This window comes from Cricetulus griseus, unplaced genomic scaffold (assembly GCF_003668045.3).
Source record: "Cricetulus griseus strain 17A/GY unplaced genomic scaffold, alternate assembly CriGri-PICRH-1.0 unplaced_scaffold_11, whole genome shotgun sequence".
NCBI classification, from domain to species: Eukaryota; Metazoa; Chordata; class Mammalia; order Rodentia; family Cricetidae; genus Cricetulus; species Cricetulus griseus.
Window position 1 is genome coordinate 288,573 of NW_023276820.1, and position 14,633 is coordinate 303,205.

General features: G+C 38.1%; 2 protein-coding genes across 2 annotated transcripts; both read right to left on the bottom strand.

Annotated features, from left to right (window-relative positions):
• Window positions 1-5,560: 5,560 nt before the first annotated feature.
• Window positions 5,561-6,490, bottom strand: LOC113838701 (vomeronasal type-1 receptor 4-like). The gene has a single exon (XM_027434263.1). It carries the CDS (start codon window positions 6,488-6,490, stop codon window positions 5,561-5,563), a length of 930 nt encoding a protein of 309 aa, XP_027290064.1.
• Window positions 6,491-12,455: 5,965 nt separating this feature from the next.
• LOC100752288 (vomeronasal type-1 receptor 4-like) lies at window positions 12,456-13,472 on the bottom strand. Its single transcript, XM_027434262.1, has one exon. The coding sequence runs from the start codon at window positions 13,470-13,472 to the stop codon at window positions 12,456-12,458; it is 1,017 nt and encodes a 338-aa protein (XP_027290063.1).
• Window positions 13,473-14,633: the final 1,161 nt, after the last annotated feature.

Genomic DNA, 14,633 nt, shown 5'->3' on the forward strand with positions numbered 1-14,633 from the left:
TGTGACTTATATTTTCAGTCTACGGTGTTCTATGACATGAAACCATAGTGAAATAAGCTCAAAATAATTATTACTGAAGATATAGTCTACACAATATGAAAGGTGTTGTGAATTATCACATTGACTTATTAATAAAAACCTTAAACCGATAGTGATTTTGGGCTGAATTATCCTTGTCTTACTCACACTCATAATCCATGGAAAACATATATTATACTAAGAAATAAAATGGATACAAGGTTAGGAAAACTTGGATCTGTCTAGCTCATCTCTTAGCTGTGCAATTTATTCTTGTGCTTTTTGTCAAGTCCATGGATCTGTTTCTACACCAGATCCCATACAAGACACAAACAGTTTCTCAGGCCTCTCTCTTTTTCTAATATTACCACTCAGACTGAAATACACTGTACTCACCTGGCTTCTTGTCTCCACAGGTTGGTGGGTTCAACGTGCAGATCCAGAGTCATTAATAAGCCTCAGTGTGGGAGAGTTAGAACAAGGGTGATGTAGAGGTCTGTGACTCTGTGACCTCACCTCCCTCCAGAGCTGCAATTTTCATTTCTCCTTCAGTGACAAGGACAGCACTAGGTGTGAGAGACTAGACCATAAACAAATTTTCTAGTTGTTAATTAGCAAAGATATTTTAGAGTTCCCTGTGTATCCAGTGGGATAAGGTGTTAGGGAAAGGCTTGAGTTTTCATGATTCCGGAATGATGACTTGGTCTCCTGTGGAAGGTGCTAGAATCTTAGAGGTCAGATTTCGTGGAAAAATGAGAGAAGTCCCTCTGCCCCTTTGGATTCCACACTTCACTGTCTTCTTCCAACACAAACCAACATTCTTTTCTTTTCTTTTTTTTTTTTTGGTTTTTCGAGACAGGGTTTCTCTGTGTAGCTTTGGAGCCTAACCTGGAACTCACTCTGTAGACCATGCTGGCCTCGAACTCACAGAGATCCGCCTGCCTCTGCCTCCCAAGTGCTGGGATTAAAGTCATGTACCACCATTGCTGGGCACAAACCAACATTCTTAATTATAGAATTTTTTTTAACATTTATTACTTAAAATATGTGAGTGTTTTATACATGCATATGTGTTTTTAATCAAGTCTAGAATTGTTTATCTGCTCTCATTTCCTTTCTTACTGACCCACTCCTTATGACATGTGTTCATAAAATCACCTAAATTTTAATTTTCTGTTTTTTATTTTTTGATTTCATTTTGCATTCCAATCACAGTTCTTACTCTCACTCCTCCTCCCAACACCCCTTGCCACCTCCCACCCCTGTCACCTGTCCCCAAGCACAGCCCAGTCCACTCCTCCTCATTGCTAAGGGCTCCCGTGTGGAGTCAACATAGTCTGGCACTATATGTTTGGCCAGGACCAGGCCCTCCTCCTACTGTTGTCTTATTGCTCCAGCTAGAACTCAGAGTACTGTGTGGAATAGATAAGCCGAGAGTGGACAGCCTAGACCTGTTCCTGATTTTATTGGAATCAATATGAGTTTTTCTCCATTTAGTTTAGTGTTGGTTGTTGGCTCTATATATTGGCTTTATTATGTTTAGGTATGATCCCTCCATCCCAGATCTGTCTGAGACTTTAATTATGAAGGTGTATTGGATTATGTTGAAGGCTTCTACAGCATCTAACAAGATAATCGTGTGGTTATTTTTCTTTCATTTTGTTTATATAGTAGATTATATTGACCATTTTCCATACATTGAACCAACCTGGCATCTCTGGGGTTAAACCAGCTTGGTCGGGGCGAGTGATATTTTTGATGTCTGCTTGGTTTCAACTTTCCAGTATTTTATTAAATATTTTCATTTTCATGACAAGGATCGTGTATAGTACATTTTAAATGTTTATTGGTGCTAGGTATTGGTGGCCGATGCCTTTAACCCCAGCACTTGTCAGGCAGAGGCTGGCAGATCTATGTGAGTTCCAGGCCAGCCTGGTCTCCAGAGCAAGTGCCAGAATAGGCTCCAAACCTTGTCTCGAAAAATCAGATAAAGTAAAATAAGATAAAAGTTTGTTGGCCATTTGTATTTCTTGTTTAAAAAATCATTTATTAACTCATTTATATTTGGCAAATTTCTTTCCTTGTTATTTATTTTCTACAATGCTTAGTAAATACTATTAGCTCTTTATCTGAAGTAAAGTTGAGAAAGTTGTTCTCAAATTTCAGGGGGCTGTCTGAGCACTCTACTGGTAGAGTGCTGTGCTGAGCAGGAACTTTGTAATTTCATGGAGTGTCATCTGTTGATATATGGCATAATTCCCGTTTTTGTGTTCTTTCCGGAATGTTCTACTCTAATCTAATTCTTAGAGTATATACCCTCTATTACTCTTTAATTGTTTCAGTTTTCATTTTATTTTACAGTTTTATTTTATGTATTATTTATTTAGTGAGGATCAGTCTAACTATGTACATAATCTTCAACTCCATCAAAGGCCTCAGAATAATAATGAATAAACTCAAAACTGACAGAGACATCTCACTGCCTGGACAGTCACCTGAAGTTTTTCTCTAATGCTAATGCATCCATCTTCAGCCAAAGACCACACTGTGTTTTACAGACTTTCAGTGAAGATGAAAATTGAAAACTGTCTGCCTGTATTGCCAGATTGTCTGTGATTTTTCTCTGTCCTGCAGATTGTCTGGCAGGCGCTCCCATGAAGCAGGAACTTTTCAGGACTGTCCTATCAAGTTCTGCAATCACTTTCCTGTGGGTCCTGCAAGTCCAGTTTATATAGCACACTGTCAAACAATCCAGGCAAGAGCAGTTTCTTTCCCAAATGGTTCATCTTGCCAAGTTGAAGGCAAAATTCATAATGAGTTTCTTCCATGCCCACCTTCCTCTCAGAAGTAATTGGTGTTGCCAGGCGCAGTTGTGTCTGTTGTGAAAAACCCTAAAACATTTTAAGTGACATAATCTGAAGGTCTTTGAAAGGTATGAAAACTATACATCTCAAATATATCTCTGTATATCTAGGAAACCTAACTAACCCAACTATAAGTTTTGACTATTATAGGTGACTACAATCTATTTAATGATTCATTACATATTTAAAACCCATATGAACACCATACCTAAATAAGAGAAGAAATATATATGTTTCTTATTTGCCTCTGCCTCCCTCAGCTAATTTTACTGGGTAAAACACCACAGCTGGCTAGGAAGCTAGGAAACAAGGAGAACCCTAAGAGAGACATACATGGTCCCCTGAGAAGGGGAAAGAGACAAGATCTCCTGAGCAAATTGGAACCATGTGGGAGGGGTGATGAATCCAGGAGAAAGAGAAGGGGAGAGGAGCAGGGGTGAAGAAGACATGAGGGAGCAGGAAGGTTGAGTTGGGGGAAGAATAGAGAAAGAGCAGGATAAGAGATACCATGATAGAGGGAGAAACTATAGGTTTAAAGAGAAATCAGGCACTAAGGAAATGTCTAGAGATCTACAAGGATGACACCAACTAACAATCTAAGCAACAGAGGAGAGGCTACCTTAAATGCCCTCCCCTATTAATGAGATTGATGACTGACTTATATCCCATCCTAGAGCCATCATCCAGCAGCTGATGGAAGTAGAAGCAGACACCCACAGCTAAACACTGAACTGAACTGGAATCCAGGTGTAGACAAGAAGTGATGAGCAAAGGATTCAAGAAAGGCTGGTTAAATCCAAAGAAAATGTTGACTTGAAAAAGGGGGAGTTCTTGGTCCCCAGACAGATAGCTGGGAAACGAGCATGGGATTGAACCAGGCCCCAGGAATATGGGTGTCAGTGAGGAGGCCTCAGAAATCTATGGGGGCTCTTGTAGTAGCTCAGTACTTATCCATTGCACTTTAATGGACTTTGGGAGCCCATTCCACAGAGAGTGATACCCCTGAGAGTAGCCACATGGGGAAGGGCTTAGATGCTATGCAAAAGGATATGACAGAATATGAAGAACCTCCTTATAGAAGGCCTCACCCTCCCTAGAGAGCAGAAATTGCATGGGATGTGTAGGGATTTAGGGGGTTGCATGGGAGAAGGAAGGGAGAGGGAACTGGGATTGACATGTAAAATAATTTTGTTTCTAATTGAACTAAAAAATGGAGAAAAGAAAAGAAAACTTGGGCAGCTCCAAATTCAGTTTATTTCAATTTAGATCTATATACTTCAGAGAGCTAAGATGACGCCATGGAGCCTTCTTCATGTTTTTATAATGTTTCTACCAATTACATTTTCATTCCCTTATCCACCACAGGATGAAAAAATAGCTGAGTTGAAAATAGAAAAAATAATTTTCTTGATATATCCTTCCATAACTCATGAATTAATTTGCCTACTATTACTTAACATTATTTTTCCTTGTCTCGTTTGGAAACCTGATAGTAAAGTCGCACTCATCTATACACATATGGAGAGTCACAACTTATAGGAAGAGAACATGTGATTTGTTTTCTGAGTTTGTAATACCTGGATTAATCTTATTCATTATAAGGCCATCAATTTTTCTACAATTTTGTGATTTCATGTCTAACAATATTTTAATTGTATACCATTTCATATGTAAGCACATTCGATTATAGATTTATATATTCATGGATATAAATGTGGGCTCAATTTGCATGTAACTAGAACAGCAATAAACATGGATGGGCAGAAATATCTATGGAAATAAATGGAGGTTTCTGGATATATTCCCTTGTATGTAAAAGTTAGGAAATATATCAGCTCTATTCATTGTTTTGAGGACCCTGAAAACTGATTTCCATAATGTATATGCCAAATATGTTCCAAACTTTATTAATGAAGTCCACATTACACTGCTGCCAAACCAGATAACAACACAAAATTAAAAACAGTAATTTACATTCTAATTTCCATGATGAACAAATATTCAAAATTTTCAGAAACATTGGCAAAGAAAAATATAAATGACCTTGAAACCACCATTTATTTGCACTCAATTTCTGCATGAGGTAAAAGGTATGGATAATAGTTTTTCAATACGTGGTCTCGGGAGGTGCTCTGTTTGGAGATGGTGAAGACTGCTGGTACCAGCTTAGAGCAAGCTAATATGATTGCCTCTATAGCAGCTGAAAGTGGGGTATGTAGGAAGTTAAGACTGAAGAAATTTTCTGGTACTGCTGAAGACATGAACAGTTGTAAATAGACAGGGGACTCCTGAAGCACAACTTCCAGGCCAGCCACTGTATTAGTTTTCTTTGCAGATGGATTTTATGACCAATATGATTTCTGTGAAGTAAGCAACACTCAGCATGCCTTGGACAAATGAAAGCCAGAAGAAGGGTAGCTGGATGGAGAACATTTTTGCTAACTCTTTGCACATCATTGTGACAAAGGGAAGCCTTGATGCTGAAAGTTGAAGAGTGAAATCTTCCTCATACAGTGAGAAAGGCTGATGTGGACAGCTAAGTCAACCAGCTGACAAAACTCTGAGTCATATAATTTGCATTAGTAGTAGACAACAGGGTACTACCTACTTAACATTCAGTTCTAACTTTGTGAGGGAGATGGGTGAAAAACAAGTGGATACCACAGAAACTCTATCATTTATTTAAGAATAATTGAGTTTCTATTCCTCATACAGACGAAACTGAGTCTTGAAACCATGGAGTAATGATTAATAAGAAGAAAGGGTCCAAAACAAGGAAAACACAGAGAAGTGACACGATTGGTGTTCACCAGCCACCAACTAGGATTATACAAAAGAGCCACACAGCCTTGTAAGATAGCAGAGACAGTATAAAAAGCCAGAAAGGTAGACACCAGTGCCAGGATGTTCTGGGTGGCTTTGGACTCAGGGGAGGTCCTGCTGGAACCATGGGTGCTGCGGATGTGCTGAACCCTCAGCTTGTGTCTGTACAGAATGACAATCATCGAGCCACTAGACCTGGCCATGAGCAATGAAAAGCAGATTTCAGGGCACACCACCAATGCTGCATAGAGTGAGTCACTGATTCCATCCCGCCCTGCAATAGAGCAGTGTCCAAAATCTTGTTTTCCTGTCACATTGTTACAATAACTTTGGATGAGTGGATTCACAAAGAAAATGAAATGTATCAATATGTACAAGACCCAGAGAAGGGAAAGGGTGCAGCCAATGTACTTAGCAGCTTTGACTTTTTGATTCTTACAACAGGATTCCTTCTGACTGATGGTGACAGCCTGGAAGACACTCAAGAGGCAGGTGGAGCCAATGGACACACTGCGGCCAATTCTTTCAATGTACAAAAGTAATCTGCATTGAATATCATTTAAAAACTGCTTCAAACCAAAAGCTGCCATGGTGTGGGGCACTCCTTTAGAGAGAATGATCAGGGTGTTGGATACCATCAGGTGCACGTGAATCAAATCTACAGTCTTTAATTTGCAGTCTGCATAGCAGACCAGATAGTAGTGAAACACAGAGAAATTTCCAAGAATTCCTATTGTAGTTAGTGATAAGAAAATTATTTTGATGATCAGAGTCCGGAAATACATTCTGTTATTAGGCTTGATTCTCTTTAAATAACGGACAAAGACATTTCTCTGGTTAAAATGAATGAAAAATGTTAATAACCCAAAATCTAAAGAGAGGCAAAATCGCCAAACCAGACTAGACTACATAACAAAAATTTATCCATGTTTATGATATTATCAATTATAACTTACAATAAAATTGACATTAAGAAGCCAGAAGGCCAGATCATGACTATGTCAATGGGTGGTATGCCTTCATCATATCATAGAGTATGTCAACTTGTGGGATATTTTATTTGGCCTGTTAGAAGCAATTGGTACAAGAGGCAATACCAGGAAGCATAGTTCAAGACTGTGGTAACAAACAAGCATTTTCTAACTATGCTGTATATGAAGAAAATTTCAATGATTTGTACCAAACTAAAGAATTACTAATTCTTATTGTATATCTCATTTACATTAAAATCTGATAAATGAAAAACTTATAATACTATTCATGATATTTCTACAGTTACATATGAAAATTGTATAAAAGGCATAAAATGCATTCAAATGATGGTTTAAGTAACAGCATGTATCTTATGTTAAGATCTATCTTTTATGCAAGTCACATTACAGACAGAAACACAGATATGTACATACTTAGGTTACAACTGTTAGAGCACTGTGGACATTCAATGGGATGATAGCCCACAGAAATATGTCAGCTGAAATCGTAAGGTTAATGTCACCATCTGAAGAATGATATCTAATGCAGGAATGTTCACGATCTCTGTTGAAACTATGTTTGGGATAATGTGTCACCAATCAGAATTCTAACTTGTAAATGGGAGAAGAAAGTGGCCCTGAATTAGACAGCCCATCAGTGCACTGGGAGAAGACTCTCAAGACAGAATATTCTATTCTATTCCCTCAGGAGAATGTGTTTAAACCCTCTCAAAAAGTGTGAGATTCCACTGAAAATGTAGGGAGAAGCAGGTGTGAATTAGTACCAGGCTGAACCAAGAAGCCTCAGGAAGGGTGTGATTGCTCCACTCACCATTCGGCCATGTAATGATAGTCAGCTTGTGCAATTATGTTGGAAAATGAAGATTTTAAAACAAACTGATGACCTTGGGAAGTAGCAGATAATAGTAGTTTCCCTTATTTGTGCACTGGAGACACACCCTAGAGAATTCTGCTCATGTTTTTGGTAATCTATTATATGCCTTGTGCAGTAAAAAGTTTTCTTTTGTGGTGAATAGAGAGGACGCTCAGTGGTGAGGAAAAATGTGCTGGTGCTGCAGGGGATCCCATTTTGGGCCCCAGAACCCATAGGGTGCTTTATATCTGCCTGCAATTCCAGTTTCAGGGGCTTTTGTCATCATCTATTGGCCTCTGAAAGCACTGAATTCTCACTGTGCTCTTATTGACATGCAGGGAAAACAGACATTAATGTTTTAAAAGACATTCAAAAGTAATTTAAAAGACATTCAAAAAGTAATGAAATATATGAAACAAGTAAGTTTTAACATTTACATGACGGATTATGTCTTAGGTAAATTCAAATTCCAGTGCATCTGGAGGCATTGTTTTCAGTATGGTCTGACCTGACATAAAAAAAATATGTCTTCCTACAGTTTGGTTTCAGAATTACAGAATGGATCTGATATATTTGATGCCACCAAAAATATGAATTGCTAACATTTCGGGGATGAAGAATATGCTAGGTACACAGAGGAATTACTAACACCATTAAATCTGTTCAACTTATATAAGGAAACACTAATATGTGATTAATAGCCAATACCATGTGATATATACTAAGTTGCTAAAATATTTCTTTTAAAATTCAGCATTTATGCACTCTTCTTTACTGTTTTTTCTTTTTTTTTTCTTTTTCTTTTTGGTTTTTTGAGACAGGATTTCTCCATGTAGCTGTAGAGCCTATCCTGGCAGTCACTCTGGAGACCAGGCTGCACTCAAACTCTGACTGCCTCTGCCTCCTGATATTATTGTTTTACAGAACTGGACACCAGTTTCTATCTCTGACTGTCTTAGTACTCACTATATAGACCATGTTGAACTCAAGTTTACAGAGATGTGCCTTCTCTTCCAGAAAAGTTCTGTGATTAAAGGATTTTTAAAACACATCTGTCATATTTGTAATTCTTACATTAAGAACCATATTATAATGAAATGTATAATGAATTCACACAGAAATAGGCATGTAAATGATATAATGCAATGACAAGAATGTAAAATCTCTAATCTTCTCCGCTGTGAGCATTAAATGCCGCCCAGCGTTAGTATTGAACATGCTAAGTGTTAATTCATATTTAGCCATGAACAAGGCTATGCCTTCCAATATCAATAAATGCCATTCACTAGGTATTCAGGTACTGCTTCTATACTCCACAATCACAGTCACATCCTGCTCTTCTCTGGGATGTGTGTGACTTTTATTTTCAGTCTACTGTTTTCTATGACATGAAACCATATTGAAATAAGCTGAAAAAATTATTACTGAAGTTATAGTCTACACAATATGAAAGGTGTTGTGAATTATCACATTGACTTTTTAATAAAATCCTTAAACCGATAGTGATTTGGGCTGAATTATCCTTGTCTTACTCAAACTCACACTCCATGGAAAACTTAGATTATACTAAGATAAAATGGATACAAGTTTAGGAAAACTTGGATCTGTCTAGCTCATCTCTTAGCTGTGCAACTTATTCTTGTGCATTTTGTCTAGTCCATGGATCTATTTCTACACAAGATCCCATACAAGACATGAGCAGTTGCTCAGGACTCTCTTATTTTCTAATTTTACCACTCAGACTGAAATACACAGTACTCACCAGGCTTCTTGTCTCTGCAGGTTGGTTGGTTCAATGAGCAGATCCAGAGTCATTAATAAGCCTCAGTGTGGGAGAGTTAGAACAAGGGTGATGTAGAGGTCTGTGACTCTGTGACATCACCTCCCTCCAGAACTGCAATTTTCATTTCACCTTCAGTGACAAGGACAGCACTAGGTGTGAGAGACTAGACCATAAACAAAATTTTTAGTTGTTAATTGGCTAAGACATTTTTTGAGTTCATTGTGTATTTACCCGGTGGGATAAGGTGTTAGGGAGAGGCAATGAGTTTTCATGATTCCAGAATGGTTACTGGGTCTCCTGTGGATGGTTATAGAATCTTAGAGGTCAGATTCGTGTAAAAGTGAGAGAAGTCCCTCTGCCCCTTTGGATTCCACACTTCACTGACTTCTTCCAACACAAACCATCATTCTCAATTTTTAGAGGTTTTATTTAACCTTTATTACTTAAGATATCTGAGTGATTTATATATGCATATGTATTTTAATCAAGTCTGGAATTGATTATCTGCTCTCATTTCCTTTCCTATTGACCCACTCCTTATGACATGTGTTCATAAAATAACCTAAATTTTAATTTTTGTTTTTTCTGTTTTTGTTTTTTGATTTTGTTTTACATTCCAACCACAGTTCTTCCTCCCACCGCTATGGAAGGCCTCACTTTCGCTAGGGAGCAGAAAGGGCATGGGATGATTGGGAGTTAGTGGGGAGGCAGGGGAAGAGGGAGGGAGAGAGAAGTGAGATTGACATGTAAAGCAATTGTGTTTCTAATTTCAATAGAAAAGGAGAAAAGAAAAGAACACTTGGCCAGGACCAAATTCATTTTATTTCTATTTAGATCTATATACTTTAGAGAGCTACAATGAAGCCATGGAACATTGGTCATAGTTTTACACTGTTTCTACCAATTACATTTTTATGCCCTTATCCACCACAGGATGAAAAAATGGCATACAAGTGGTTTGAGGAACACATGATGGGGCAGGGAGGTTGAGTTGGGGGAACAACAGAATAGAGCAAGATAAGAAATAATATAACAGAGGGAGATATTATAGGTTTAAAGAGAAATCATGCACTGGGAAAATGTTTGGAGAGCTACAATGATGACACCAACTAACAATCTAAGCAGCAGTGGAGAGGCTGCCTTAAATGCCCTCTCCTGATAATGAGATTGATTTCTAATTCACATGCCATAATATAGCCTTCTTCTAGCTGCTGGTGGGAGTAGAAGCAGAAACCACAGCGAAACACTGAACTGAACTGGAATCCAGTTCCACAGAAGGAGGACTGATGAGCAAAGGAGTCCATACCAGGCTGGTGAAACAGAAACAGATGAGCTGAACAAGGGGAGCTCTTGGTCCCCAGACTGATAGCTGGAAAACCAGCATGGGACTGATCCAGGCCTCATGAATGCGGGTGTCAGTGAGGAGGCCTCAGAAATCTCTGGGGCCTTTTGTAGTAGATCAGTACTTATCCATAGCATAAGAATGGACTTTTGGAGCTCATTCTACAAAGAGGGTTATTCCCTGAGACTAGACACTTGGGGGAGGGCTTAGGTGCTATCAAAAGGATATGGCAGGTTCTGAAGACCACTTTTGGAAGGCTTCACACTCCCTGGGGAGCATAAGGGTATGGGATGAGTAGGGAATTAGTAGTGGCCAGGAGAGGAGGAAAGGTAGAGGGATTGAAGATTGACATGTCAAGCAATTTTGTTTCTAATTTAAATAAATAATCTAGAAAAGAAAAGAACACTTGGCCAAGTCCAAATTCATTTTATTTCAATTCAGATATACATACTTCAGAAAGCTAAGATGAAGCCATGGAGCATTGTTCATGGTTTTACAGTGTTTCTACCAAATATATTTTTATGCCTTTATCCACCACAGGTGTATAAATGGCAGAGTTCACAAGAGAAAATATAATTACCTTGATATCTTCTTCCATAACTCATGAATTAATTTCCTTACCTTTGCCTAACATTATTTTTCCTTGTCTTTTTTCAAAACCTGAAATTAAAGTTACACTCAAGTATACACATATGCAGATCCACACCTTATAGGAAGACAACATGTGACTTTTCTTCTGAGTTTGTAAGACCTGGCTAAATATTATTCATTATAAGTCCTTCAATTTTCCTACAATTTTGTGATTTCATGTTTCACAATAGTTTATGAGTATACCATTTTATGTATAAGCACAAATTTGATTATTGATTTATATATTCATGGATATAAATGTTGGCTCAATTTCCACAAACCTAGAGCAGCTTATACATAGGTTGGCACAAATTTCTATGGAAATAAATGGAGTATTCTTGGCATAGTTCCATGAGGGTAAAAGTTGGGACATATATCAGTTCTATTTATTGTTGTGAAGAACCTCAAAATCGATTTTTATAATGTATGCATGAAATATTTTCCAAACTTTATTGAAGTCCACATTATACTGCTGCCAAACCAGATAAAAACACAATAATAAAACTCAAACTTATATTCTAATCTAGCTGATGAACATAGATTCAAAATTTCTCAAAACTATTGGCCAAAAATAAAGATAACATTGAACCCAACATTTATTTCCACCCAATTTCTGTATGAGGTAAAATATTGAAAATAGTTTTTCACTAAGTGGTCTGGGGGAGATGCTCTGTTTGGAGATGTTGCTGAAGACTGTTGGTACAAGCTTCAGAGCAAGCCCATGTGATTGTCTCTACAGCAGCTGAAAGTAGGGTATGTAGGAGGTTATGGCTGAAGAAGTTTACTGGTACTGCTGAAGACAAGAACAGTGGTAAATAGACAGGGACCCCTGAAACACAACTTCCAGGCCAGCCACTGTATTAGTTTTCCTTGTAGAAGGACTTTATGACCCATGAGATTTCTGTGAATTAACCAACACTTAGCATGCCTTGGACAAATGAAAGCCAGAGAAGGGTAGCTTGATCGAGAACAATTTTGCTAGTTCTTTTATACATCAGCTAGACAAAGGGAAGACATAACGCTGAAAGTTGAAGAGGGAAATCTTCCTCATACAGTGGGCAAGGCTAATGTGGACAGCCAATTCAACCAGCTGACAAAACTCTGACACATGTCATTTACATTAATACTTAAAGGACAGGGCACTACCTACTTAACTTTCTGCACTGACTTTGTGAGGGAGATGGGTGACTAAACAACTGGATACCATAAGAATTATATCATTTACATACTTAAGGATGAGTGTGTTTACATTCCTTATCCAGACCAAGCTGAGACTTGGCATGGAGTAATGATTCATAAGAACAAAGGGTCCAAAACAAGGAAAACACAGAGAAGTGACATGATTGATGTTCACCAGCCACCAACTAGAATTAGACAAAAGAGCCACACAGCCTTGTAATATAGCAGAGAGAGTATAAAAAGCCAGAAATGTAGACACCAGCGCCAGGATGTTCTGGGTGGCTCTGGACTCAGGGGAGGTTCTGCTGGAACCACAAGTGCTTCGGATGTGCTGAACTCTTTGCTTGTGTCTATACAGAATGACAATCATGGAGCCACTAGACCAGGCCATGAGCAACGAAAAGAAGATTTCAGGGCACATAACCAATGCTGCATAGAGTGAGTCATTGATTCCATCCCGCCCTGCAGTAGAGCAGTGTCCAAAATCTCGTTTACTTGTCATATTGATACTATAACTTTTCATGAGTGGATTCACAAAGAAAATGAAATGTATCAAAATGTATGAGACCCAGAGAATGGAAAGGGTGCAGCCAATGTACTTAGCAGCTTTGACTTTTTGATCCTTACAACAGGATTCCTTCTGACTGATGGTGACGGCCTGGAAGACACTCAAGAGGCAGGTGATGCCAATGGACATACTTCGGCCAACTCTTACAATGTACAAAAGTAATCTGCATTGAATATCATTTAAAAATTGCTTCAAACCAAAAGCTGCCATCGTGTGGGGCACTCCTTTAGACAGAATGATCAAGGTGTTGGCTGCCATTAGGTGAATGTGAATCAAATCTACGGTCTTTAATTTGCATTCTCCATAGCAGATTAGATAGTAGTAAAACAGAGAGAAATTTCCCAGAATTCCAGTTGTAGTTAGTGACAAAAAAATTAATTTGATGATCAGAGTCCAGATATACATTTTGCTTTTGGGCATGATTCTCTTTAGATAACGGACAAAGACATTTCTCCAGTCAAAATGAATGAAAAACATTAATAACCCAAAATCTACAGAGAGGGGAAATCACCAAACCAGACTAGGCTACATAACAAAGTTTCTCCAAATTAATGATAGTATCAATTTTTACTTACAATGCAATAGACTTTAAGATGGCTAAAGGCCTCATCATGCTATGTGAATTGGCGATCTGCCTTCATAAGCACAGACTATGTCACATTGTGGGAAATTTAATTTGGCCTGTTAGAAGCCATTGGTATAAGAGGCAATACCAGGAAGCATAGTGAAGACAGTGACAATAAACTTCCATTTTCTAACCATGGTGTTAAAGAAGACAATTTCAGTGACTTGTATCAAACTAAATAAAATACCAATTCTAATAGTATATCTCATTTCAATTAAAATCTGATAGATGAAAAATTAATAATATTATTCTAGTAATTTCTACAGCTACATAAGAACATTTTATTAAACTCATAAAATGTATTCAAATGATGGTTCAATTAACAACTACTATCTTATGTTAAGAGCTACCATTTATGCAAGTCACACCACATAGTGCAACCACAGATATGTACACACTCAGGTTAGGACTCTCAGAGCACTGTAGACATTCAATGGGATGATAGCCCCCCAGAAATAGGTCAGCTGAAATGGTAAGGATGATGTCACCATCTGAAGAATGAAAGCTAATATAGGAATGTTCAATCCCTATTGAAACTATGGGATAATGTGGCCTAATCAGAATTCTGGATTCTAAATGGGAGAAGAAAAGGCACTGGGTCATATAGCCGATCACTTCACAGGGTGAAGACTCTCAGGACAATATATTCTATTCCTTCCAGAGAATGTGTCTGAAGCCCTCTTAATTAGGGTGAGATTCCATTGAATAAGTAGGGAGAAGCAGTTGTGAATTAGTACCAGGATGAACCAAGAAGCCTCAGGAAGGGTGCCATTGATCCACTTGCCACTGATCCATATAAGAATAATCAGTTGGCATAATTATTTCAGAATATGAAGGATATGAAACAAACTGATGACCTTAGGAACTACCAGGTAATAGCAGTTTCCCCTGATTTGTGCACTGGAGAAACACCCTAGAGAATGGATACAGAAGAAAATTGAAAGTATTTTATTATG

Coding starts and splice junctions, on each gene's coding strand:
- LOC113838701 (XM_027434263.1), bottom strand. CDS start 6,490: ATGTATTTCCGGACTCTGATCATCAAAATAATTTTCTTATCACTAACT.
- LOC100752288 (XM_027434262.1), bottom strand. CDS start 13,472: ATGCCCAAAAGCAAAATGTATATCTGGACTCTGATCATCAAATTAATT.